The sequence below is a fragment of the Hemicordylus capensis genome, chromosome 3, assembly GCF_027244095.1.
Source record: "Hemicordylus capensis ecotype Gifberg chromosome 3, rHemCap1.1.pri, whole genome shotgun sequence".
Taxonomy (NCBI): domain Eukaryota; kingdom Metazoa; phylum Chordata; class Lepidosauria; order Squamata; family Cordylidae; genus Hemicordylus; species Hemicordylus capensis.
The window spans coordinates 28,939,783-28,967,272 of record NC_069659.1 but is presented as its reverse complement, the minus strand read 5'-3'; the positions used below and the strand labels follow the sequence as shown (position 1 = coordinate 28,967,272).

General features: G+C 43.1%; 2 protein-coding genes across 7 annotated transcripts in view; one reads left to right on the top strand and one right to left on the bottom strand.

Moving 5' to 3' along the window:
* AASDHPPT (aminoadipate-semialdehyde dehydrogenase-phosphopantetheinyl transferase) overlaps nt 1–12,916 on the bottom strand; it is a 38,409-nt gene extending 25,493 nt beyond the window's left edge. The window contains exons 1-2 of one of the 2 annotated variants that reach the window (XM_053312117.1): nt 12,083–12,916; nt 7,275–7,500 (exon numbers count right to left, since the gene is read on the bottom strand). In XM_053312117.1, the coding sequence (XP_053168092.1) occupies nt 7,275–7,500; nt 12,083–12,265 (409 nt within the window). In that variant the 5' untranslated portion in view covers nt 12,266–12,916. Of the gene's footprint in view, nt 1–7,274; nt 7,501–10,570; nt 10,725–12,082 lie in introns of those variants that run through there. The other variant, XM_053312118.1, reaches the window with a different exon arrangement.
* On the top strand, nt 11,979–27,272 carry KBTBD3 (kelch repeat and BTB domain containing 3). Of its 5 annotated transcripts, none has more exons than XM_053312113.1 (3): nt 11,979–12,196; nt 23,057–23,304; nt 25,437–27,272. In XM_053312113.1, the coding sequence occupies exons 2-3, from the start codon at nt 23,081–23,083 to the stop codon at nt 27,040–27,042; spliced, it is 1,830 nt and encodes a 609-aa protein (XP_053168088.1). In that variant the 5' UTR covers nt 11,979–12,196; nt 23,057–23,080; the 3' UTR covers nt 27,043–27,272. The 5 variants fall into 5 exon arrangements, with proteins under 5 accessions (XP_053168088.1, XP_053168090.1, XP_053168087.1 ...); XM_053312115.1 differs by lacking the exon at nt 11,979–12,196 and adding an exon at nt 12,827–12,917 and having other exon boundaries at nt 23,058–23,304; XM_053312112.1 differs by lacking the exon at nt 11,979–12,196 and adding an exon at nt 13,538–14,004.
* Nucleotides 27,273–27,490: the final 218 nt, after the last annotated feature.

Genomic DNA, 27,490 nt, shown 5'->3' with positions numbered 1-27,490 from the left:
TCTTTCCTCCAAGATATAAAATTTAGAGACCCTCCCAACGTCATTTTGCCGTTCAGAGAGAGGACACTTCATCTTTTCTTTTTCATCTTACGATAGGCTTTGAGTATATATTTAAAAGAATGGCAGGATAAAAGTGAAGTACATACATAAATAAAATTATGATCTTGGACTTTGACGCCACCTCCAGCCTCAAAGGCAGGATGCCTCTGAGCGCCAGTTGCAGGGGAGTAACAGCAGGAGAGAGGGCATGTCCTCAACTTCTGCCTGTTGCTTCCAGCAGCATCTGATGGGCCACTGTGTGAAACAGGATGCTGGACTAGATGGGCCTTGGGCCTGATCCAGCAAGCCTATTCTTATGTTCTTATGACAGCATCTGAAGGCTCCCAGACCAAATCCAATCCTATGATAAATATAGAGCGTAGAAAGCTGCCTTATATTGAGTCAGACCATTGATCTATCTGGCTCAGTATTAGCTACACTGACTGGCAATGGCTTCTCCAAGGTTTCAGGCAGGAGTCCTTCCCAGCCCTACCTGAAGATGCCAGTGATTGAACCGGGACCTCCAACATGCAAAGTAGATGCTCTTACACTGGGCTACAGCTGCATCCCCAAAGGTGGCATGCATGGGTCTCCCAACCAGGCAATGATCACCTGCTTAGCTTCAGCAAAGTGGCTGTATTGTGTGCTCTTAGGCTCTGCTCTGGGACCCAGAGCTCTAGTTGCCAGCCATTGTTACCATCTCAGGGGATGAATGCTCATAGTGATTTTTGGCAACTAGTCTACTCTCCTGAAATGAAAATAGGCAAGCGCATTGTTGCATTTACAGCATTCTCTATGTAATCACCACTTCTTTACCCCCATCCCCACATGATTAGGGTAAAATTGCAGCCATTTTTGTGCAGAGCACAGGGTTAGGGTAAGGGTTACAGCAATGAACAAACTCTGGTACTCTCTTCATGGAGTAATCTTTGGAGGACACTCCTGCCAATTTTCATTTCCATTCCTCCTTCGACATCAATGAAATTTTATAGTGATTTTTGTGTTTTTAAAAGTTTAAAAAGATTTTAAAACACCATTGCAAATTTGGTCACTGCAGGCCTGATTGTCAGGACAATAAAAGCCTGTGGACATGTGGAAAATATTGAAGAGCTATCACCAACTTTATGTTGGAGATAAGTAATATTTGAAGTTTGAGCCTGGGGTGCCCAAACCTGTAAGGGTTTATGGGCAGGCTACTTCAATATATATAGCAGAATATTTCAGGAGCTAACTCACTCCCATTACAGCAGAAGTTAACAGGGTCTCAGGGGCAACAGCTTGTAAATGATACACATAGAGATTCATGTAAGGTTAAACTAATTGCGTATCCCTGTTGACTGAGCAAAGAGGAGGAGGAGGAGGAAAAGGAGAAGGAGAAAGAAGTAACTTCCAGGAAGTTCCTGAGTACATTCAATGGAGGAGTCATAGAGGCAGAGATAAACAGGAAAGAGAAGGAGACCCTAACCAACTATCTCTACTCCCAATGCTCCTAGTGGTCATTAGGGTTATCAGTACAAAAGGTTGATGCCATCTGGAGCTGGATCTCCAAAATTTTAGGGGTGCAGCCCTTGTCCAAAAAAAAAAAAATCACAATTACTATTCATCCCCCCCGATAGTACCAACCACCCCAGCTGGCTCATGTATTAAACAGAACTTGTGAGCAGGACCCCAGTGGCTGTGGACTGAGGTGCTGGCCATCCACAACTCACTCCTTTCTCAGGAAGATAGTTGTACCAGCCAACTTCAGCACACCCTTCTGTTGGTCCATGGCTGCTAATTCATCATGACTACCTGCATATTTGTCTCCCAGCTGCTGCAGCGCAGAAGCAGATTTTAATTGCACTACTGTAGAAACTCATCACCTTAGGCTGCAATGGCAAACATAAAATCAGAGAGCAATTGAATGCTATCAGAATAATGAGCACTAGCTTGAAACCCTTCGTCATGCCATGCTTTGCAGGGCCAAAAATAGTTTCTTATGCACTGCCAGTGCCACACATTGAAAATAATCTACAAGCAATTATTTCCATGAAGCCATATAAAGGAAGTTGACATTTTCCCTCAGATGTCTGAAGTGCTCATTTTCAGAAGCACCAAACTTTATACCTCTAAAAACAAGGGTTGTTTGTAGGAAGACAATGCAAAAAACAATGATGACACAGTGGGATAATTCCTTGTAGGATATTAAATGCTTTCATCCTACCAAAGTAGGACTAAAGGCAAAGTGTGCCGTCAAGTCGATTTCAACTCCTGGTGCTCACAGAGTCTGTGGTTTTCTTTTGGTAGAATACAGGAGGGGTTTACCATTGCCCCCTCCCATGCAGTATGAGATTATGCCTTTCAGCATCTCCCTATATCGCTGCTGCCCGATTTAGGTGTTTCTGGGAAACATACCAGCAGGGATTTGAACCAGCAAGCTTCTGCTTGTTAGTCAAGCATTTCCCCGCTGAGCCACTTAAGGTGAGGTTAAAGTGGGACTAGGTGATCCTATTAGAATGGTAAGGAGATAGATAAGTGAGCAGCTTAAAAACACAACACACACACACTCCGCCGCCAACAGATAATGCATCCTTTCCACTTCCATTATCAGCTTTTCACAGCAAAACATTTACAAATTATTAATAAAGATGTAAATATATATATATATATACACACACACACACACACACACACACACACACACACAGAGATGTAGAAAAATCTCCTCTGTGTGCCACAGAGTCTAAAATGTCCTGAAATGCTGTACTCTGCATTCCACTCAGGTATCAGTATTCTACATTTGTGGGCCAATTGTCTTAAGGCTTGATCCAGCCAAACCTAACTACATATGAACACATGAAGCTTCCTTCTACCAAGTCCAACCACTGGTCCATGTAGCTCTGACTGGCAGCAACTCTTCAGGGTTACAGACAGGAGTCTTTCCCAGACCTAACTGGAGATGCCAAAGATTGAATCTGAGACATTCTGCATGCAAAACATATGTTCCACAACAGAACGATCACTCCTCCCAAAACCTAAAGCATGCTTAGTTTCCACTGATCTCAACGGATGGGTTTAAACATGGGGAAAAACTGACCATCTAATTCCTGGAGTTTGGAGGCAAGCTCCACTTTCAGTGGGAGGGGCGATAAGCTGACATTGGTCATGTTGTCCAAACCTGCCAGTGCTGGCTTCTTCAGCCCTATTTATGGTTCTGGAGCCGGCATCTGCACCCAAGATCTGAAGTTGGTTACAAATGATGGGTCCATAACCATAAGTAGAGCTGAAGACGTAGAGCTTATAGCTGCCGTCCCACAGGAAGTTCGATTTCTCTCCAAACCCGGGCTTTTTGCATGTCATCAGCTTTTTGCATGTCATCTGAATCTACCCATAACAAAACACAGCAAAACATAGATATCCCCTTGAAATGAGGAGGACAAGAAAAGTGCTTAACTTTAGTTGGATTATATTTTACTGTCTTTTAATGAGACTGTCCAAAGAAAGAGGCACATATCAAAGACATGAAAAGTTACTGGACAAGCTGTCTAGCATTCTTTAAAAACTGGCCATACAAATAATTTAATTTACTTAACCATACTTCACACATTTATGTTTATATAAGCAAATTGAACTGAAGGAAAAATTGATTTTGCACAAGGAGAGCTTGGGGGCATTTAAGACATTTTCCCAACAATGCAACACAACTTTCACAAGTAAAAGCAAAGCAGCAAAATTGGGCAGCTGACAGTTGTCTCTTGAAATGCAGTTGTCTCTTTGGCCAAAAAAACTGATTATCTTTGTACAAGCAACAAAGCAGAAACCCTTGCTAACTTGGCAAAGAGGCACTTTTAATGTGCTGATTCTCTTTATTTCGCAGGGGGAGAGTAACTGGCCCTGTCCACCCCCAGCACAGTACCTCCAGTGACTATTGCTGGTGTCTATCTTATGTTTCTTTTTAGATTGTGAGCCCTTTGGGGACAGGGAACCATCTTATTTATTTATTATTTCTCTGTGTAAACTGCCCTGAGCCATTTTTGGAAGGGCGGTATAGAAATCAAATAAATAAAAATAAATAAATAAATTTAAAAAGACAGACAAATGTTTCAAACTGGCATCTTTGGACCCCTTCGAATTTCTGAACCATCCTCAAGGACATCCCCATGCAGAGCGTATTACAGTAATCCAATCTGGAAGTGATGAGGGTATGAATGACTGGACCTGGCCTCGGTCATTCATGCTCTAGTTACTTCCAGATTAGATTACTATCATTAATGCACTCTGCATGGGGATAGCTTTGAAGACAGTTCGGAACCTTTAATGGGCCTACAACTGCGGCTGCCAAGATGTCAACGGACGCTTGCAGGTCACAGCATACAACTCCAATATTATGCCATCTTCACTGACTACCAATTTGTTTTTCTGATAAATTCCAAGAGCAGGTTTTGACCTTTAAAGCTCTAAATGGCTGTGACCATCTCTCAGGACTTGACAAATCCCAGGCAGTCATGAGTCTCGGTGCCTAGACGAGAATATTCAGAGACAGAGTTATTTAATAAAATCTTTATTTCCCAGACAGCCCTGTTTCTTTTCTAAGTATGCTACACTTGTAAAGGGGATAAAGAGAAGTCCATTTACCCACTTCCCTGTAACCGCCACGAAGTCCAGTAATTTTGTCAAGTGTCCATTGTCTGTATGTAGTACACCACTCTGAGCTCCTTGGAGGAAGAGCGGAATATAAAATGTAAAAAAATGCAAAAAAAAAACCCCTCCTAGATCGGGTAGCAGCGATATAGGAAGATCTCATACTGCGTGGGAGAAGGCAACAGTAAACCACTCCTGTATTCTACCAAGAAAACCACATGGCTTTGTGGCTGCCAGGAGTTGACAGTGACTCGATGGCACAATCTTTCCTTTTACCGCCCCCGCCCACATAGCAGAGCTACACTACAAAGTTGCATTACATATCTAACTGTCAAGGCTTCTCTTGAAGAGTCTTAGGAAATGCTTAGTGAGGCTGCTAAGAATTATCTGTTAATCTACAGCCTTTCCTCATAGGATAAGTTTGTAAGGAAGGAGGAACAAACTCATTTATTTTTATAGTGTAACTGTCATGGATTCAGGTTAAAAAAAAATCTGACTTCACATATTTAAAAAACCCCAATCTCCCTTTTCCCAATATTGCAGATAAATTTTACCAACTCGCAACCCATGCAAGAGCTTTGGTAATTTGAGATAGAAATCCTAAACTTTTTAGAAGTCTTTACAGAGCAATACTACCACCCGGTGGAAGTTCTTAGGATAAACACTTTGTCAGTAAAACACTAGGGGATGGGGGGGAGAGACATTGTAGGTAGCTGTGTGGGTCCACCAGAAAACAATCCGAAAGCCACAATCAAGGAATACCTTTATTTAGTAGGACCAATCGAAAAGACACAAAATCTGAAGAAAGCTTTCAAGCTCTCCAGACCTCTTCATCAAGCTGGATGTTAAATAAAGAAAAGACTGTGGCTTTTATTTTGTCACTGCAGTTTTTGAAGACCTCCTCCTATCTGGGAAAGGAAAACAAAACTAAGCATACTTTTGTGCCACCTCAGCATCCCCAAATATATGCCCTCGAGAATCCGTGTTCTCTCAGTTCTTTCCCTAATTTCCTCTCATATTTCAGGATGTGATATATGTTTTTGACACTTCTTTTAGTAGCTAGGTTCAAGGAGGTTTCTCAGAGCATGGTGACATCGCTCAGTGGTAGAGCATCTGCTCTGCATGCAGGAGCCCCAGGTTTAATCCTTGGCATCTTCAGGGAAGACTGGAAAAGACATCTGCCTGAAACCTTGTGGGGCTGGAACATAGGAAGCTGCTATATACCGAGTCAGACCATTGGTCCATCTAGCTCAGTATTATCTACACAGACTGGCAGCCTGGTTCTCCAAGGTTACAGGCAGGAATCTCTCTCAGCCTTATCTTGGAGATGCTAGGGAGAGAACTTGGAACCTAGATGCTCTTCCCAGAGTGGCTCCATCCCCTAAGGGGAATATCTTACAGTGCTCACACTTCTAGTCTCCTTTTCATATGCCACCAGGGTGGATGGACCCTGCTAGCTAAGGGGACAAGTGATGCTTGCTACCACAAGACCAGGAGGAGTGCTCTTCTCCTGGTCTTGTGGTAGACAATAAGACCTCTAGCAGACAATAAGACCTCCTGGTCTTATTGTCTGCTGCCAGGCAGTGTAGACAGCACAGTGCTGGGTGGACCAATGGCTTGACTCAGTATATGGAAGCTTCGTATGTTCATTGTCTCAGAGGTCTGCCCAAACCAAACCTCCCTCTTCATTATATTCTGCACTTCAACTGAAAAACCAGTTTTAGTCCACTACCTAACCACACACCTATTTTCTCTCCTTTTTCTACTTCAACCCCTCCAACCTGATTGACAAATCTTTATATTCCTTTTTATTTCTGATATTTCTATTACATGCAATCACTTTTGCCTTAATTCCTTACTCCCCAATATTTTTCAAGCACTATTTAAGGGTCCAGCCTTCATACATATTTCATAGGGAGTAAGTCCTAGTTAACTTTTTAGGGTTTACTTCCAATCCAACATACATTGGATTGTGATGCAAAATGCATTGCCTCTCATGCTCTCTATAGTTTCAATTAATTACAATTGATCTCTGCATATATCCAATTATACAGCTTTTGGTATTACATAGATGTGATTCCCACCAGAACTGGAATACATTAAAACTAGAGGGCTGTAGCAAAAGGTTGGTTATTTCCAAACAATGTGTGAACTTCAGCTTCTGCAGTTTCTGGCTTGATTTTATTTATACATACATACGTGCGCACACGCTCTTCCCCTCTATCCTCTCCCTCCCGCCCCAGGTTGATGACGCACTCAGGCTCTCCTTCTGCCTTCTTCTTTTGCTCTTATTTTTAACTGTCCCCTGTTCTGGCCTTCCTTTGCCCAACCCCCTTGCTGTACTGGGTCTGCTGAATACTCTTTTCCCAATAGCTTTTACCTGCCCTGTCTGTCTCTCTAGGTTCTGAGCAGCTCAGCCAATGGCATGCACAGATCCATCCCTGTCCTCTGTGACATCAGAGTAGCTCAGCCAACCACTTGGCAGCAGTTTCACAAGCACCACAATATCACTTTGTAAACTGCAATACAGGCACAAACCGGCAGTTTCATTCCTGTACTAGCATAGTATGTAAGTCATCAGTGTAAAAGATGAACTAATATTTAGAATGTATTACCTGGCAAGCTGGTCTTCATAATATCAATGCCCACTTGATAGTCCAGCTCAGCAGCAAGAACTGCATAATTCCCTTGATGAGAGACATTAAAATTTAAACTAGAATGGGTGCTGTTTAAGTTATTAGCCAGGACAGGTTTGCCTTTTGCAGTTCTTTGTAACTGAATTAGGTTCCAAGGGATCTTCTGTTTTTCTGCAATTAATTTCCTTAGCAGCAGACGACCCGCCTATAAAGCAAAATGAATGAATAATGCATTTTAGGTAACTGTCCCACATAAGAGCAGCAGTTAATAAAGTATCCTTTAAAATGTTTTGACAGTCCACTACAGAGTAAAGCTACACTGTGAGGCTATTCCCATGATCACCTAGCCTAGGAAAAAAATTAACAAATTGCCGGGCCAGATGGCATCCACCCGAGAGTGCTTAAAGAAGTCAAATGTGAAATTGCTGACTTCCTTGCAAAAATATGTAACACCAATTTTCTAAAAGGGATCTAGGGGGATCCGGGAAATAACAGGCCGGTTAGCTTGATGTCCGTGCTAGGCAAATTGACAGAAAGCATTCTCAAAACTAAAATTGTTAAACATAAAGACGAACAGGCCCTGCTGAAAAAGAAGCAGCATTGCTTCTGCAAAGGTAAATCTTGCCTCACCAACGTTTTGGAGTTCTTTGAGAGTGTCAACAGGCTTGTGGATAAAGGTGATCCAGAGTTGTCAGAGTAGCAGAACAGGGTAGCAGTGACCATAGTGTGATCCAATTCAGCATATATGTAAGTGGAGAATTGTCAAGGAAGTCCAACACAGATGCACTGGACTTCAGAAGAGGAAACTTCTCAAAAATGAGGGGACTGGTAAGAAGGAAATTGAAAGGGAAAGTCAGGAGGGTCAAATCACTCCAGAAAGCATGGAACCTGTTTAAAACCACAATACTAGAAGCACAGTTGGAATGTATACCAAGGAGAAGGAAAGGTACCACCAGGAGGATACTAGGGTGGCTAACAAGTAGAGTCAGGGAAGCAATAAAAGGAAAGAAGTCTCCCTTCAGAAAATGGAAGTCCTGATGAAGAGAACAGGAAGGAACATAAACTCTGGCAAAATAAATGCAAGGAGACAATAAGAGATGCAAAAAGAGAGCTTGAGGAGCATATAGCTAGAAGTGACAAGGGGAATAACAAAAACTTCTTTAAATATAAACCTGCCAGGGAGGCAGTTGGACCCTTAGATGATGAGGGTGTGAAAGAAATTATTAAGGAGGATAAGGAGACTGCAGAGAAGCTGAATGAGTTCTTTGCATCAATATACCCTCTCCAGAATTGAGCTTTTCAGATTTAGCAGCTGAAGAAGTGACCCAATTTGAGGTGACAAGGGAAAATGTTCTAAACCATCTTGAAAAACTAAAAATTAACAAATTGCCAGGGCCAGATGGCAACCACCCAAGAATTCTGAAGGAACTCAAATGTGAAATTGTTGGTCTCCTAGCATAAGAACAGCCCTGCTGGATCAGGCCCAAAGCCCATCTAGTCCAGCATCCTGTTTCACACAGTGGCCCACCAGATGCTGCTGGAAGTCTACAGGCAGGAGCTGAGGGCATGCCCTCTCTCCTGCTGTTACTCCACTCCAATTTGCAAAAAAGAGATCCAGGAGAAATCCAGGAAATTACACGCTGGTCAGCTTAACTTCAGTGCCGGGTAAATTGATGGAAAGCATATTTAAGGACAAAATTGTTAAACATATAGAAGAAAAGGCCTTGGTGAAGGAGAACCAGCATGGCTTCTGCAAGGGAAAGTCTTGTCTAACTAATCTTTTGGAGTTCTTTGAAAGTGTCAACAGGCATGTGGATAAAGGTGATCCAGTTGACATAGTAGGACTTCCAAAGTGCTTTTGATAAAGTTCTTCACCAAAGGCTCTTGAGTAAACTTAGCAGTCATGGAATAAGGGGACAAGTTGATGTGTGGATCAGTAACTGGTTGAAGGACAGGAAATAGAGTAGGAATAAATGGAGAGTTTTCACAATGGAGGTAGGTAGGAAGTGGGGTCCCCAAGGGATGGGTACTGGGGTCAGTGCTCTTTAACTTGTTCATAAACAATCTAGAAGTTGGGGTGAGCAGTGAAGTGGCCAAATCTGCAAATGACACTAAACTATTTAGAGCAGTAAAATCCACAACAGATTGTGTGGAGCTCCAAAAAGACCTCTCTCCAAACTGGGGGAATGGGAGACAAAATGGCAGATATGGTTCAATGTAAGCAAGTGTAAAGTGATGCATATTGGAGCAAAAAATCCCAACTTCACTTATATGCTGATGGGATCTGAGCTGTCAGTGACTGACCAGGAGAGAGATCTTGGGGTCGTGGTGGACAGCTCCTTGAAAGTGTCAGCTCAGTGTGCAGCAGCTGTGAAAAAGCCTAATTCCATGCTAGGAATCATTAGGAAGGGGATTGAAAATAAAAATGCTAATATTATAATGCCCTTATACATATCTATGGTGCAGCCACATCTGGAGAACTCCGTATAGCTTTGGTCACTGTATCCTAAGAAGGATATTGTAGAACTGGAAAAGGTGCAGAAGAGGGCAACCAATACGATCAGGGGCCGTGAAAACCTTCCTTAGCAGGCTAGGCTACAGCATATGGGGCTCTTTATCTTGGAAAAGAGGCGAGTAAGGGGAGACATGATCGAGGTATACAAAATTATGCATGGAATGGAGAGGGTGGACAGAAATTTTTCTCCCTCCCTCACAACGCTAGAACCAGGTGTCACCCCATTATACTGAAGGTCAGGAAATTTAGGACTGACAAGAGGAAGTAGTTTTTCACACAGTGCATAATTAATCTATGGAATTCTTTGCCATGGGATGTGGTGATGGCCACTAGCTTGGATGGCTTTAAAAGCGGCTTAGACGGATTAATTAATTATATTATTATTATTATTTATTCAATTTCTATACTGCCCTTCCAAAAATGGCTCAGGGCAGTTTCCACAGAGAAATAATAAATAAATAAGATGGCTCCCTGTCCCCAAAGGGCTCACAATCTAAAAGAAACATAAGATAGACACCAGCAACAGTCACTGGAAGTACTGTGCTGGGGGTGGACAGGGCCAGTTACTCTCCCCCTGCTAAATAAAGAGAATCACCACATTAAAAGGTGTCTCTTTGCCAAGTTAGCAGGGGTTCATGGTGGACAGGTCTATCAATGGCTACTAGTCTGGTGACTGTGGGCCATCTCCAGCCTCAGAGGCACGATGCCTCTCAATACCAGTTGCAGGGGAGCAACAGCAGGAGAGAGGAAATGCACATACCTCTTGCCTATGGGCTCCCCAGAGACATCTGGTGGGCCACTGTGTGAAACAGGATACTGGAATAGATGGGCCTTGTGCCTGATCCTGCAGGCCTGTTCTTATGTTCTCACGTTCAGTTGACATAGTATACTTGAACTTTCAAAAAGCTTTTGACAAAGTTCTTCATCAAACTCTTGAGAAAACTTAGTAGTCATGGGATAAAGGGACAGCTTAATGTATGGGTTGGAACTGATTGAAGAGGAAACAGAAGTGGAAACAGAAGAAAGATGTGGGGTCCCCAAGGGATCGGTTCTGGGACTGGTGCTCTTTAACTTGTTCATAAATGATCTAGAAGTTGGAGTAAGCAGTGAGGTGGCCAAATTTGCAGATGACATCAAACTATTTAAGGTAGTGAAATCCAAAAGAGATTGCAAGGATCTCCAAATGGATCTCTCCAAACTGTGGGAGTGGGCAACAAAACAGCAGAGGCCATTCAATGTTAGCAAGTGTAAAATGATGCATATTGGAGCAAAGAAACCCCAATTTCACATGGAGTCTAAGCTGTTGGTGACGGGCCAGGAGATAGATCTTGGGGTTGTGGTGTACAGTTCATTGAAAGTGTCAATTCAATCTGTGGCAGCTGTGAAAAAGGCCTATTCCATGCTAGGGATCATTAGGAAGGGGCTTCTTCCATGTGGGCTTCTCAGAGGCATCTGGGCGCTTTCCAGATTAAACCCCGCAACGGGGTCACATCGTATCTCTGAAGTGTGCTTCCACACTTCCTGCGTTGTGACATCACAGTCCCTACACTGACAGCAGGGTGTTGTTCATCTTTCCAATGCCTTGTTTCGAATTTAATTGCTGCAATATAGTGCTATGACGTCATATAACCAGCCTAAGAAAGTTGCTGGTTTTTCCATGTTGTTAGTTCCTGCAAGACTGCTCCCCCTACTGTTTACATTTCAAATGCGATTTGCCTGAACAGAAGCATCTTGCTGCTGTTAGGGGAGGCTGAGAGTGGGGGAGAGGGGGTGGCTGTGATGGAGTGGGAGAGTGGAGGAGGGGAGGGGGTGGCTGCGAGTGGTGGAGTGGAAGGGGGGGGCTGAGGGGGGGAGTGGAAGGCTGCAAGAGGAGTGGCTGCGAGTGGGTGAGTGGAGTACAGGGGTGGCCATGAGTAGGGAAGCAGAGGAGAGGGTGTGGCTGCGAGTGGGGGAGGGGAGGGGTACCTGTGAGTGGGGTGGCCACAAGTAGGGGAGTGGAGAAGAGGCTGGGAGTGGTGGAGTGGAGGTGTGGCTGCAAGTGGGGTGGCTGCGAATGCAGGAGGAGAGGAGGCTGCGGGTAGGGCATGGAGAGGGTGTGGCTGCGAGGCAGGGCGGGGAGGGCTGCGGGTGGGGTGGCCGAGAGTGGGGTGCCTATAATATAGAAAGCAATAATGCAGTGGCTGTTGTGGCGGGACTTTAAGAAGAGCAATAAAGTCCAAGCGCGCAGATGTTCTATGCAGGCCCAGCTAGTTATAGATAGACAGAAAGATACCATAGCAGCCTTGGCATCACGGGCGAAGACAAACTGTCCAATGCGCTCCTTCTCTTCAGGCTGCACAAGGCGCATGGCCAGCAACCAATCCTCGCGACACGGGACCCAAGCACGGTAGGAAAATGCCCAGCGGACGCTGTCCATAGCAAGGCGCTCCATGGAAGCCATAGAACGCCAAAGCATATGTAGAAATAAATGGCAAGGATACCTGCTCACCCTGCAGGGTGAGAAGGGAGGCTGAAAGAAACGAACTCTGGGCTCCGTGTCCAAATCCGCTCAGCGAAACTCGGTGGATCTTTCAGCCCAAGCTATCTCACGGGGTTCTTATGACCTTAAAAGTGGGCTCAGTCTTGTCTCACACCAATCGCCAGGTCACCATAGGATGGGCGACCTGGAATGAAGGCTAGCTGGCACAAAACATTTTATATGTGACTGGGGGGCAAAGCCACGAGCTACACCGCACGTCTTCCGGGTAGTAGTCCAAGTTAGCTATCAGGGACTGCCACTGCCGGCTATTGCTTACTCTTTCTCCCCAATGGCAGCGCGTCCCTTGAGTCGCCTCCCGCGTTGTGTGACACGATTAAGGTGTGCACTGCAGGGGGAGGAGAAGGGGTTAAAGAATTCCAAGCAAAATCTTGCGGGCTGCCTACAGCGACGCTGCCAAGACGCACGGAAGGGGAGGGGCAAGAAGAAAACCATCCCCTCAAATTCCGGATCTCGCTAGACTTCAGAAGCCACGTGCACGGGGCTGTTTAGCTGCGGCGGGGCTAGGCGCAATAGAAGGAAAGCCAGCGGTCAATCTCGTTGGTGGACTATAATTCCCATCATCCCTAGCTATAGTATATTTCTTGCTGTTGGGAGTTGTAGTTCGGAACCGGCTGGGAGTCTCAGGTTGGACATCACTGCAGTGAGATGGGTGTCTGAGCTCGCCTGCTTGTTTTTTGCCTTTTTTAAAATATAGAAAGCAGTTCCTCAAAAGGAGAAAAATGGGCTTCTGCAGTCTACGAACCTGGGACTTTTAGGGGGCGGGGGACGGCTTTAAAGACAATTCATCAAAGGGAACAAAGTGGAGCGCTGGGGTCTGAATCTCGGATCTCTGAACAATTGTTTGACTAAAAAAACGCAATGCACCAATGAGAACAAAGTGTGGGTCTGTGAATCTGGGGCGTCTTTACACTTATACTTAATGAGATGGCAGAAAGGAAAACAAATACTTCTGAGACCACAGAAGTGCAGGGCATCCGCAAGAGAGAGGCTTACTAAACCACTTTGCTTTAATTCCAAATCCAAAAGCGCAATTCGGACTATGACGTAGGCACCGTGCATGAGCCCCGCCCCTCGCTACACTTGACTTGCACAGGATCTCTTTGAGGCGGCGAAGAAATACACTGGCCAATGGCCAGCGAACTATAGCCCGTGTGTAATATAGAATGCACCAATCATCAGTCATCAGACTCCGCCCACAAAGAATTCATAGAATAGTGGGGAAAGAGACGAGTTCTCACTTCTGATATCCATTAGACCATGACCACTATATGTATAGATTTATATTTAGGAAATGTATAACCTTTTGATCAAATGATATTTAAGGAAGAGCCATAACAGGGAGCAATTGAAATCCCTATATCTCTACGGCGCCCTGTGTGTTGCCCAGCATGTTCAATTAATAATCGGCAGTGTCGTAACAGCATCACCAAAGCTGCATCTCTTTGAGGGGGGCTGTCTCTGCGCTTAACAGTATTGAATGGCCGGCTTTTTTTTTTTTTTAATAAGGCGGGACTTCATGCTGTAAAGACACGCTTTAGCCCAATCGTAGTGTAGAGTTCCTTGGACAGGCAGCAAGGTGAGCCGATGAGAAAGCAGCAGCAGATTCTGTAGGACGGACGTCGCTGATGGTTTCTCAGCTCCAGAGGTGGATGCAGGTGGGTCGTTGATGGCGCCGCGGCGTGGGGGAAAAGCGGGGAGAAGCCTCTTTAGCCCATAGCTATGGAGGGATATGAAACGCGAAGGGTGCCTGCCATCCTCGAAGCTGACTCCCCGCCGCCCCCCGAACAATTTTGCCTCAGGGAGAGAAGAGCCGTGGAACGGGGCCCTCTTGGTCCAGCATCTCTCCTGGTAGTGAGCATGCGCAGATTATAGGAACATGCGCATAACAAATGCTGAAGTTGCTGCTCAACGTGTGCCCTTTCCCTGGCACTCAGACGTTGCTTGGAGGAGTGGGACAGATTGTAAAATGAGGGTATTGGAGATTACAGAGACTTAGTACGCGCAGTGGGGTAACATTTTGAAGATGTAAGGCAATGCAGCTGAATTACACTAGGAATCCCAGCCCTCCGTTGTTTTATTCCCCATTGTATTTACTACCCTAAGTAGAGAATATAATGCTTGACATACAGAGCAAGGAAGGACTGGTGCAGCAAGAGTGAAACCTAACACAACTTCCCAAGTAACTGCACAGGTGCAGTGGGGAGGGGGCAATTTCTGACACCCTCCCCATCCCCAAGAAGCCCTATGTGGTATCCAAAATATGTCCCTGAATACTGTGCAGCTCTCAGGGACATATTTTTGGGTGGCAGTTTGCCACTTCCTCACTGGGTAAAATAAAGTGTGCCATCGAGTCGGTGTCGAATCCTGGTAACCAGAGAGCCCTGTGGTTTTTCTTTGGTAGGAGGAGTTTACCATTGCCTCCTCCCGCACAGTATGAGATGATGCCTTTCAGCATCATCCTATATCACTGCTGCCCGATATAAGTGTTTCCCATACCAGCAGGGATTCAAACCGGCAACCTCTGTATATCAGCCAGTGTTACCTTAGGAATAGTATTTGCATACCCATTTTACAGTTGTAAACATTTGCACAAGAGGAAGGGATTGTTTCATCTGTTGTAATTGGGTTGCATTTGTTAGTAGCTGTAGATGTGCAGTCTAAACTTATACATGTAATAGTTACTTATAAAGTAAATCAGCTCAAGGTTGACTCAGCCTTCCATCCTTCTGAGGTCGGTAAAATGAGTACCCAGAATGTTGGGGGCAATATGCTAAATTCATTGTAAACTGCTTAGAGAGCTCCGGCTATAGAGTGGTATATAAATGTAAGTGCTATTGCTATTGCTATCCAATTATTTGATGCCATTACTTACTGGTAATGGCTACTATTGGGGAATATTATGAATTGGCTGAACCCGCACAGAGCATCTATGTGCTAGGAGTTGGTTGCTCTCCTTGCCCCCCGCCACAGCCCCTGCTTTATTGCTCAGTGTCAGCTGCCCACTCCCCGCCACTCACCCACTCCCCACCGCCTGCCCGCTTGCCCCCATCCTGCCACTCGGCTCCTGCTCCCACCCTGCTGCTCGCCCTTCCCTGCCCACTCACCCACCCTCCCCTCTCCGCCGCTCACCCGCCCCCTACCCACTCCTCTTCCCTATCTGCCTATGGAATCCCCACTGCCCAATCACTACGGTGATTCTGCTTTGTTACCTCTGATTGGTAAAGCGGGGCTTGCTTTGTACGTCCTTAGCATATTATATATATAGACTGATTGATTAAGTGCCATCGAGTCGGTGTCAACTTTTAATGACCACAAAGATAGATTCTTTCCAGGATGATCTGTCTTCAACTGGGCCTTTAAGGTCTCTCAGTGGTGCATTCACTGCTGTCATAATTGAGTCCATCCACCTTTCTGCTGGTCGTCCTCTTCTTCTCTTTCCTTCAACTTTTCCCAGCATTATGGACTTCTCAAGGGAGCTGGATCTTAGCATAATGTGTCCAAAGTATGATAGTCTGAACCTGATCATTTGTGCCTTGAGTGAAAATTATGGATTGATTTGTTTTACAACCCATTTGTTTGTTTTCCTGAATGTCCATGGCATCCTCAAAAGTCTTTTCCAGCACCAAAGTTCAAAAGCATTAATACTTTTTCTATCTCGTTTCTTCGAAGTCCTGCTTTAGAGTGTCACAGGAAAAACCATTGTCCGAACAATTCTAATCTTTGTAGGTATAGACACGTCACGACATTTAAATATCCTTTCCAAGGTCTTCATTGCAACCCTACCAAGTGCTAGTCTGCGGCATATTTCTTGACTGCTGGATCCTTTACTGTTGGTGGTCGATCCTAAAAGGCAGAAGCTATCCACCATTTCAATGCCTTCATTATCAATTCTGAGGCTGGTTGCTGTACCTGTTGTCATTAGTCTAGTCTTCTTTACATTTAGTCGTAGTCCCATTTCTTCACTGTGCTCCTTGACTTTCATTACTAGAGCTTGCAGATCATCTGCATTCTCAGCTATCAGAGTGGTATCATCAGCGTAGCACAGGTTATTGATGTTTCTTCCTCCAACTTTAAAACCACGCTCATCTTCTTCCAATCCAGCTTCTCTCAGTATTTGTTCAGCATATAAGTTGAATCAATTTGCATCTGGTGGGCCACGGTGTGAAACAGGATGCTGGACTAGATGGGCCTTGGGCCTGATCCAGCAGGGCTGTTCTTATGTTCTTAAATAAGGAGAAAGTATACAGCCTTGACTTACTCCTTGGCCGATCTGGAACCAGTCTGTTTCACCATGTTCCGTCTGGACTGTGGCTTCCTGTCCTGTGTATAGGTTTCTCATGAGAACAATGAGATGTTCTGGGACGCCCATTTTCCTAAGGAAAATCCACAACTTGACATGGTTGATGCAATTGATGACCTTTCTGTAGTCTATAAAGCACATATTGACTTCTTTTTGGTATTCTTTGGCTTTCTCTCTCTCTCTCTCTCTCTCTTTGCATTTTAAAATTTTATTGGTATTTACAATATCTTAACAGTCCAATTACATTTAATTAAGTAAATACTGACTTCCCGCTTACCAGTCTGCACGGTTCATATTAGCTATACAAATCTACCATTGCTATAATAATTCAAAACACATATACTCCACATTGCAAACTCGATTTTACCCTACCCAACCTGCTGTTGTTACTAAATTTCAAACCCTGCTGAAAGGTCCATATTGGAAAAATAGTTCTTTAAGTAAAGTAAGAATGGCTCCCAATCTTCTTTGAAACATTCCAAGTTTTCATCCCTTATGAGTGCTGTAAATTTTGCCATCTCAGCATATTCCAAAATTTTTATCAACCAATCTGCTTTTGAGGGCATTTTATTATCTTTCCATTTCTGCGCATATACTATTCTAGCCGCCATGGCTGCATACATAAAAAATGTTAAATATCTTCTGGAGAACTCTCCTTGTGTTATTCCCAGCAAGAAGGATTCTGGCCTCTTAGGAAATGTCATTTAAAATTTTTTCTTCAACTCATTATATATCATATCCCAAAAGGCCTTTGCCTTCCTGCATGACCACCACATATGAAAAAAGGTTCCTTCACATTGTCCACATTTCCAACATTTGTTTGGAACATTTTTATACATTAATGCTAATTTTTTTGGTGTCAAATACCGCCTGTACATCATCTTATAGGTATTCTTTGGCTTTCTCAATTAGCGTGCATCAGCAATGATGTCTCTTGTTCCTTGACCTTTTCTGAAACCAGCTTGAACATCCGGCATTTCCCTTTCCAAGTAGGGCTCTAATCTGCATTGGATGATCCTGAGCATTATTTTGCTAGCATGTGGAGTTAAAGATATTATGTGATGGTTTGTGCAATCTGTTCAGTCTCCTTTCTTTGGTATGGGTATGTAGACTGACCTCTTCCAATCTGTTGGCCACTCTGTCGTTCTCCAAATTTGCTGGCATAGTTTGGTTAGAGTCTTGACTGATTCTTTTTCTGTTGCCTGCCATATGTCTGTAGCTATTCCATCAATTTCTGTAGCCTTCTGACTTGGTAATGACTGGAGTGCTGATCTAACTTCATTTTCCTGCACCAGCGCAGTGAGAGAGCAGCCTAACTGAACTTCCCAACTAACTTTACCAAGTAGCGGGGAAGCAGCAGCTTTTGATGCCTTCCCCTTCCTCAGAAAGCCCTATGTGCCACCTGAAAATATGTTCACGGTGGCTGTGCAACCCTCAGAAACATATTTTTGGGTGGCATAGAGGGCTTCCTAAAGTTGAAGGTGTCAAAAGCTCCTGCTTCTTCACTGCACCAGTGTAGTTAGTAAGCAAGTTCTGTGAGGCTGCTCTCTTGCTGCACTTGCATCCTGCCTGTCGTTAATGAACCTAGGGTTCAGTAGACATGGGGACATTCCATTTTCAGCCTGCTTTCCAATAGGCTTATGAGATCATCTGGCATTCTGTGTGTGTGTGTATCTCTGTGTCGTCTCCTCCACATCAACTTCGCAATGCCTGGACTAATTTAAACCAAATTAGGTAAACTTGCAGTGAGTGACACACAGGGTCACCTCAACAGTGTAGTTTGTGATGACGTCATCCACACTGATTCAAGATGGTGGAACCATAAACCTTTAAGGTGCAAGTGAACTAACCTGTGAACCACTTAAGCGATTTGAACCAAATTTGTGACAGCTGTAGGAACACATAGGGAGGCCCCAATGGTGTAGTTTGTGATAATGTCATCCACCCCAATCCAAGATGGTGGACGCATGAACACTTGAGTTGCAAGAGGTCTAACTTGTGGACCTCAATTTGAACCAAATTTAATCCAGTTGTAGAGACAGTGAAAGGAAAGTAGGCTGATTAGTTCTTGCTAGAACAACTTGTTTTCTTTTCTATAGCCCTGTGAAATAAGCTAAGCTAATAAAGAGTAGTTGAGCAGGGATTTGAATGCTGGTTGCTTTTGTCCAAGTCCAGAATTGCAGTCACTACACCACCCTAGCTCTCCTCTGAGGAGTAGAACAGAAAATTGTTGTATTACAAATAGGTTTGGTTGATACATATAGGGTTTGGGCACATACCCCAACAAAGACCATATAGTTTTACACATGTTCCAAGTATTTTTCCTGAGTGTTGGGAAGATATCATTTCCCTGCTAATAAAGCATTTTCTTAATGGAAACACCTGGACCCCGTCACAAGAACACAAAGCCAAACTTTAAAATAGGGGAAATATAAATTAAAAATAACTGCTAGGCAATATTCATTTTCTAGGAAAAATGGATTGGGTGTTAAAATCATTCCAGAAGGAGCAAGGAAAAGCGCTGGAACCAGGCTTCCTAAATTAGTCCTCTCTCTGTGGTGTGTGCGCGCGTGCATGAAGAAGCAGGAGGAAACATCTTGTGCTCAGATCTAAGTTTTATTTAGGGTGCCAGACATATATATATATGTGTGTGTGTGTGTGTCTGTGTCTGTGTCTTTGACTGTGTGTGCGCGGGGGGTTGTGGATTAAAGCCTTTGTCTCAGAGCAAGCTCACATGAGGGAAAGAAATGCTGAATCATCCCTGTGCTGAGTTTTCTGGCAAAGGCTGCTCCTAAAATTCTTCTGTATTTCTGGTAGGTTCAAAAATGGCAGCCACTGCCACCCTTCCCTATTACAGAGCTGGAACCTCCCTGGGCTTGGGGTGGAATTCCCAGGGGAAACCCTCTTTATTTTACTATTGGAAAAGTATAAAATCTTCCATGTGCAAGCCTACACGTGGTGAGAAAACTGGTACTTGCTGAATGTGTGAAGACATGATTGCACAAGAGTAAGACCCCCTTCCAGCCCCTCCCTTCTCTTGAGTTAAAACTCTATTCGGAGAGGCTTGTAAAAGAAAAGAACAAAAAGAAAAACAGTTTTATTCAAATGCTACAGACTGCTTCCGTCTGAGGCTCTCTCAGCTTTTAGTTACAGGTAAAAATACTCAGTAGCTTACGAGAATACTTCAAAAAGCACCCCGAATGATGTTGAAATGATGCTGGGACAATTTAAAAATTGTGGTCACCCAGTTGCAAGGAACAGGTATGTAAGAAAATACAAAAGCACCTTTAAAAGCTTACAGAGTCTTTTACAACACCCTGGCTGGGTAGGCGAAGGCTAGTTTTTCTTAGTTTTGTTATGTTACCGATAAACAATAATAAATCAGTATCAGGGATATACAAAGCGCACACAAAAGAAACTGAAAGTTGAACGCAAAATCTGACTAAACAAACTTTCCCTAGACTAAACTTCCTGAAGCCCTGGCTTCCTTTGCCTTGAACTCACCAAAACCCTGGTTGAAAATCAAGCCCCTGCAGTTCTATCTTACAAGATCTACAGCCAGATCCTTCTGCAGCCTTACTCCATGGCCACACTTCCTGCTCTCACCCCCAGCCTGTTTCTTCTAACAAAGAGCCTCTCCCTTCTCCCAATGGCTCTCTAGGTCCCACCAACCTGGTGTGCTTATTGGCTAATCACTGGTGTGCTTATTGGCTGATCACCAGCCTGTCAGTCAGGACAGGGTTCACTTCCGGCTAACTCTTTAGGGGAGAGGTGGCTGATCACTGTGTGTGTGTGTGTGTGTGTGTGTGTGTGTGTGTGTTTACACACAAAATTTCACACACACATTTTTTTACAGTTCACTCTTGAATGTTTGCATTTAGAAGTAAATCTCCTGAGCACTTCCTCTTTGGGTGCCTCCCTTCCCCCTTGTTTTTGTCTCATTGGATTACTATAAGCGTGTGAGTTTAAATTTATGCAATTAAGCAGAATCTCTTGCTGAGAAGGAAGTTCTCTGTCTCTGGAATGCCTCTAGGAATCAGTTTGATTTCAGTATCTCATGCTGGGATCATGCTGTTTCATAAAGTAATTCTGAAGCACAAAAAACTTTCAAGTCTACATGTGTCCCTTCTGTCTAATAAAATAATCCTAGCATGTATTATTGAAAAATGCCACTTTTTGTGAATTCATACCTCAGAATATCAACAGTAATTTTGCAAGCCTGGAATGAGGTGACTGAATATTAATTATCTGTAATTGAGTTACTTATGAAGAGAAGTTTCAGTGTGGCTTGCTTTGCTTTTAGTAAACAGAGTTTTTCATTGTATTAGCCATGGACCAACACCAGAGATGGTGTAGCATAAATGTGCGTGGCCTGGGACCCAATGGGAACTGCAGAGATGCCCACTTTCTGCACCCTGCTCTCTCCACATTGAGAGCAGGATTGTGCTCTAAGAGAAGATTTTGTGGCCGGTTGTATCGCTTTTTAATAAACACAATGAGATTATCATAAAATTTTACAGCTGAAAGCGACCTTGGAGGTCTTCTTTTCCAACGCCTGCTCAGAGCTGACCAACCCTCCTGCTCTTCCAAGTCTATGAGGACCTCCTCATCTGGGGAGGTCCGGTTATGGCTACCACCACCTCATTTGGTGGCTACTCAGGACCGGGCCTTCTCTGTGGCTACCCTGGGGTTCTGGAATGCACTCCCTGTTAAAATCAGAGTTTCCCTCTCTCTGGCTGTTTTTAAAAAGACCCTTAAGACACACCTGTTTTCTTGGGCTTTTAATTAATTTTAATTGTTTTTATATCATAATTGCTTTCATCATTGTATCCTGTTTTTATATTTGTTGTGTATTAACTTATAAACACTGCCTAGCGATGCACATGTCAGGCAGTATAGAAATTTGATAAATAAATCAATATAATATATTTCTAGTGCAATTCTGTCTACTCATAAGTAAGTCCCTACACAGGAAGCTGCCTTATACTGGGTCAGACCATTGGTCCATCTAAACTCAGTACTTTCTGTACTGACTGGCAGCAGCTCTCCAGCCACTTCAGATGGGTATTTTCCAGTTCTGCCTGAGATGACAGCGACTGAACCTAGGCCTTCTACATGGAAAGCAGATGATTTGCCACTGAGTTACAGCCTAATCACTAAGTCTTTTTGCAATCAGTGGAACTCACCCCCTGGTAGCGATGCATATGATTGCATCCTTTGAGCTTATTAATTATTATGTATTTTCAATATTTATACCCCGCCCCTCCAGTGCACTACTTCTCGGGGTGGCTCACAACAATAAGATAGACACAAGACACAAGGGAGAGGAGAGCTGGTCTTGTGGTAGCAAGCATGACTTGTCCCCTTAGCTAAGCAGGGTCTGCCTGGTTGCATATGAATGGGAGACTAGAAGTGTGAGCACTGTAAGATATTCCCCTCAGGGGATGGAGCCGCTCTGGGAAGAGCAGAAGGTTCCAAGTTCCCTCCCTGGCATCTCCAAGATAGGGCTGAGAGAGATTCCTGCCTGCAATCTTGGAGAAGCTGCTGACAGTCAGTGAAGACAATACTGAGCTAGATGGACCTATGGTCTGACTCAGTATAAGGCAGCTTCCTATGTTCCTATACAATAAAAGTAATAAAAATTAACTTATTAAAAAAAAAAGTTGACAGATTAAAACCACAATCATTATTGTTCCAAAGCCAAAGGGCCACAACTGAAAAGGTTGTCTCTAGTCCCTGCCAACCAGATCTCTGTTAGTAGCGGGGTCATGAGCAGGGCCTGAGATGATGAGTGGAGGGCCCTGGCAGATTCATATGGGCAAATGTGCAAGCTTTCGAGCCTTATGAGCCCTGTTTCCTCTAAGGTGTGCGCACGTGCGTGCACTCACAAGTTTTTCGATGTCTGCTCAGTTAATGATTCTGCTCAGGTTGAATCAGGAAGGCCCCACTCTGAATGCATGTGCGCACACAGTGCCTTAATACTGCCGCCCAGAACAAAACTCATTCCGCACAGAGATGAAAAGAACGAGAGAGACCACTGCTTATGAGCCTATGACAGTTACAGTGAAACATATTCATTCCAGGCTAGCACCTTCTGCAGGTGAGTTCCTACATGTTTGGAGTGCAACTCGTATCCAGGAGCAAGTTTCTAATGAAATCTCAACCTGCTTTATACCATTTGGAGGGGTTTGTGAATTCCCATCTGTTTTGCAATGTGGAATCCCTTCACTGTCTTGGGCCACTAGAGGAAAACATTGTTAGCCATACCTAGCCCATTGGATAGAGTGGGATGTAAATCAAAATAAATCATATCTACATATTAAATATTATGAAACTTATTTATTTTACTTGCACTTAAAAAAAATAGTGGTATCATCATGTCAGTAACTTTAATTTCATCTTTTCAGCAATAAGAACAGAGTGAAGAAAACATGGACAACCAATATAATTCCATTAGCAAGCCTGCTTGCAATGGAATTTCAATGCCTGAAAAGAAAATCAACTCCTTGGTGGCTGAAGGCCATGGCCAGCAAATCTTAAATGTACTACAGAGCTTTCGAGATCAAAATATCTATTTTGACTTTAAAATACTCGTGAAAGATGAAATAATTCCATGTCATCGTTGTGTACTAGCAGCATGCAGCGACTTTTTCAGGTAAATCTACTTCTAATGTTGCTCTTGTGTACATGGATGTTTTTAAAACTTCAGTTGAATGTAGCTGGGTCATTTCATGGAACCATAGCAATGAACTCAAAATGTAGAACTATTTTTTGTCTTATTTTGACCTCTGAAAGGAAAGATGTGTCATTTTATACATTTCGGGCCTGAGTAAATATAGTCATTAAGAAATGATAGCTATCTTAAAATTGTTTTCATAGGATAATATTATACATCATGGCTTGTTGCATATAACCTTATGTGTAATAAGAAGTGACTCCAGATTGGAATCCACATTCCCACCTGTATTAAAAGTTGCATCTACACAAATTAATGGGGCCAGGTGAACACCACAATAAAGATGGGGTTGCACATCCACAACCCCAGAGGCATATTTGCATTCACATCAGCTATGTGCTCATAAGGCTGCTTTCATGTGCAAATCTCCCTTGCTGCGGGGCATCTGTTACAAACATAAATTTCCAGTTTGTGACAATTTGAATAAATGTTGGTCATTAAATATTTTTGGACATGATGCTACAAAATTTATAACTTCAGATCAAAATTGTTTTCCTTGCATTGTATCTTTGTATCTCTCTCTCTCTCTCTCTCTCTCTCTCTCTCTCTCTCTCTCTCTCTCTCTTTACAATGGCTGGTAATGAAGATCTCAGAGAAGATGTACAGAAACAGAAATAATAATGAAAGATTCCATTCACTCTTACTGTTCAAGAATTTAAAATTTAGGAGCAAGCCGAACCAGGGAATGTAATCTTTTTACATGTCAGTCAATGGCCACTAAAATGGTTCTACTTATGTTTAGAATCCAGAACAAGGATCTTATATATATTTTCCCATCTTTCAAACAGTAGTCACATGTTGCATGTGACAAGACATGGGAGAAGGTGGTCAACTGATCAAAGAAAAAATTGCCTAAAATGCTTTTTTTTAATCAGTTGGTCAGCTGATTTTTTAATATATATATTTTTAGTTTAAAGGAGCTCTATAGATCCTGGCCTATTAACTGATCTAATTTTGTTTTTGAAGTCAATTTTACAATTACCTATCAATCCCTGAGCTGAATGAGGTCTAAATATATTAAACCAAATTAAGTAAGTGGTGAAAACTTTAATGCTAAAATACTTCCAGTTTTCTCAACATGGTATTTGTATTGAAAATGAATTTATTCATTTTCTCAGGTGTTGTGTGTGCAAGTGTGTTTGTGTGTGTGTGTGTGTGTGTGTGTACACATACACACACAAGAACCTCATTAATCGCGGATTCTCTGTCTGCAGTTTCGCATATCTGTGGTTGGGTAATAGTCACCCTACCACAATATATGCGGGGCGAGGGAGGTAAAAGGTTAGATCCATGTGTCCGCGGGTCAGGGGGTGGCCGGAAATAACCTCGGAGTTCATTTCTGGCTTCCATTTTGACATAGGGAACCATTTTATGGCTCATATTTTTTAAAAAAACTGATTTAAAATTGTGATTTTCAGCTAGTTTTTAACTCTTAGGGGCATTGCTTGACTTCTGGGGACCCATGGAGCATGGTAGGCACCCCCTTCACATTTCTAGGGACTTTTAGCCCCCCCGCCTTAAAAAAACCCAGACAAAATTGGTGGGTTTTGGCCAATTTATGGCCGATTTGCAACTCCTGGGGGGCATTCCTGGACTGCTGGGGACCCACGGAGGACATTAGCCCCCCCTGCATGTCTAGGGTCTTTTAGCCCCATTTTAAAAAGGAAAGCATCCCCCCACCCCCCAATGTCAATTTCCACCTGATTTTCCTCTCCTGGAACCTAACCCCGCGATCCCATTGCACCAATAACCCAGTTTTTGTGGTTTCCGTGGTAGTAGCAAAGAATGGGACCCCTGTGAATACCGAGTTCTCCTCTGTGTGTGTGTGTGTGTGTGTGTGTGTGTGTACACATACATGCTCAGCGGTATATAAATGTTTGTAGTAGTAGCAGTAGCAATTTACCCAAAGTTTTGTTCGAAGTACATTTATTGAAGATGCCTTATTCAAGTTCTAGGATTTGTGTTTGTTCTTTTCTTTTCTTTTCTTTTCTCCAAGACAGCACAGATATTGATATTTACTGTATGTTCATTTTCTTTATTTTTAACTACAGGGCCATGTTTGAAGTTAACATGAAAGAAAGAGACGATGGGAGTGTTACTATTAGTAATTTATCACCCAAGGCAATGAAGGCTTTTCTAGATTATGCCTACACTGGAAGAACTGAGATAACAAATGATAACGTAGAAATGTTTTTCCAGCTGTCATCCTTTCTTCAAGTTTCACTTCTTTCAAAAGCTTGCAGTGACTTTCTAATTAAGAACATTGATCTTGTCAACTGTTTGCAACTGTTATCTATTTCTGAAAGTTACGGTTCTGCTCAGTTGTTTGATCATACACTCGGGTATGCACAAGAGCATTTTTCCTTCTTGCTCCAATCTAACGATTTCCTGGAAATGAATTTTGAGATATTACAAAAATGTCTAGAAGCTGATGAGCTGAATGTCCCGGATGAGGAGTCTGTTATGAAAGCTGTCTTTCGGTGGACAAAGCATAATGTAGAAACAAGACAGAAGCATCTTCCTCACTTGATGAAAAAAGTGAGATTACATCAGTTATCTGAGAAGACACTGCAGGACATTTTATACTCTGAAGAACAGTTGCTTGCAAGCACTGGCTGCTCAGTAATAATCAATGAAGCAATTAAAAATGTGCAAACTTTTAGCGGTCTGTTTCCAGACCCTCGCCCTTCAACAACTGAGAAGTATATCCTGGTTCACAAAACGGAGGAAAATGGAGTACATCGACATACATTTTGCTATAATATTAAAACTGATAAATGGAAAGAACTCACACACACGCACATCATGGATCTGCCTGGATCAAGTTTATCTAGTTATGGTGAAAAAAATTTTATAACCGGTGGTTGCAAAGGGAACTGTTTCCGGACTATTAGACTTCATATCGCTGAAACATTTCACGATGCCACTGACCAAACCTGGTGTTATTGCCCAGCAAATGATAGCTTTTCATTGGTATCTGATATGAAGAAGCCAAGGACAATGCACACATCTGTTGTGACCCTAAATCAACTGTTCGTAATAGGGGGAAGGACAAGGGCATCTCAGGATATCAGAAGTCTTCTGGATGTGGAGGCATACAGTCCTTTGTCAAAAGAATGGAAATCTGTGAGTCCGTTACCAAGAGGCATCTACTATCCCGAAGCAAGTGCATGTCAGAATATAATTTATGTGCTTGGTTCAGAAGTAGAAATTACTGATGCTTTTAATCCATCTCTTGATTGTTTCTTTAAGTATAATGCTGCAACCAATCAGTGGTCTGAGCTGGTCGCAGAATTTGGGCAGTTCTTTCACGCAACGTTAATCAAAGCTGTTCCCGTGAACTGTACATTATACATCTGTGACCTTTCCACCTACAAAGTTTATAGTTTTTGCCCAGAGACATGTGTCTGGAAAGGGGAAGGTTCTTTTGAATGTGCTGGTTTTAACGCAGGAGCTGTTGGAATAGAAGATAAAATCTACATCCTTGGAGGTGATTATGCTCCTGATGAAATCACCGATGAAGTACAGGTCTACCATAGCAGTAGGTCTGAATGGGAGGAGGTCTCATCCATGCCAAGAGCCTTAACCGAGTTCTATTGTCAGGTGATTCAGTTTAATAAATATAGGGATCCGTGGCTGTCTTCAATTGCAGTGTGATACAGAGTATAAATTATAAGCAGCCAGCACAAGTTTTAAAGATCGATTTATTTTTAATTTGAGTGAAACTGCAAATTAGGGGAGCAACCCACTAAGCACTTTTCCCAATCAATCTTCATTCATTTCAATGTTTGTTTGTTTAGGTTGCTTTGAGATTCTTGTATGCTGCTCTTCAGTAAATATTTCCAGAGCAATTAACAATATAATAAAGGAGAGCTGGCTAGATTGCATCTATACTCATCAAAATATATTAAAATCCCTCATTTTGAATTTTGGTAATGGGAATTATCCATTTCCCCCAACGGATCTATAACTAGGATCAAAAGAGTGGTTCAGCTTGGACTGTGAACTTAAGCAGGCTTTAGATTTATTTTTCTTGAACAGTAGTTTCCCCATGCCACATGACAAGCTGCTTTTGATATTGAGGGGAGTTTCAGAAACAATTTGT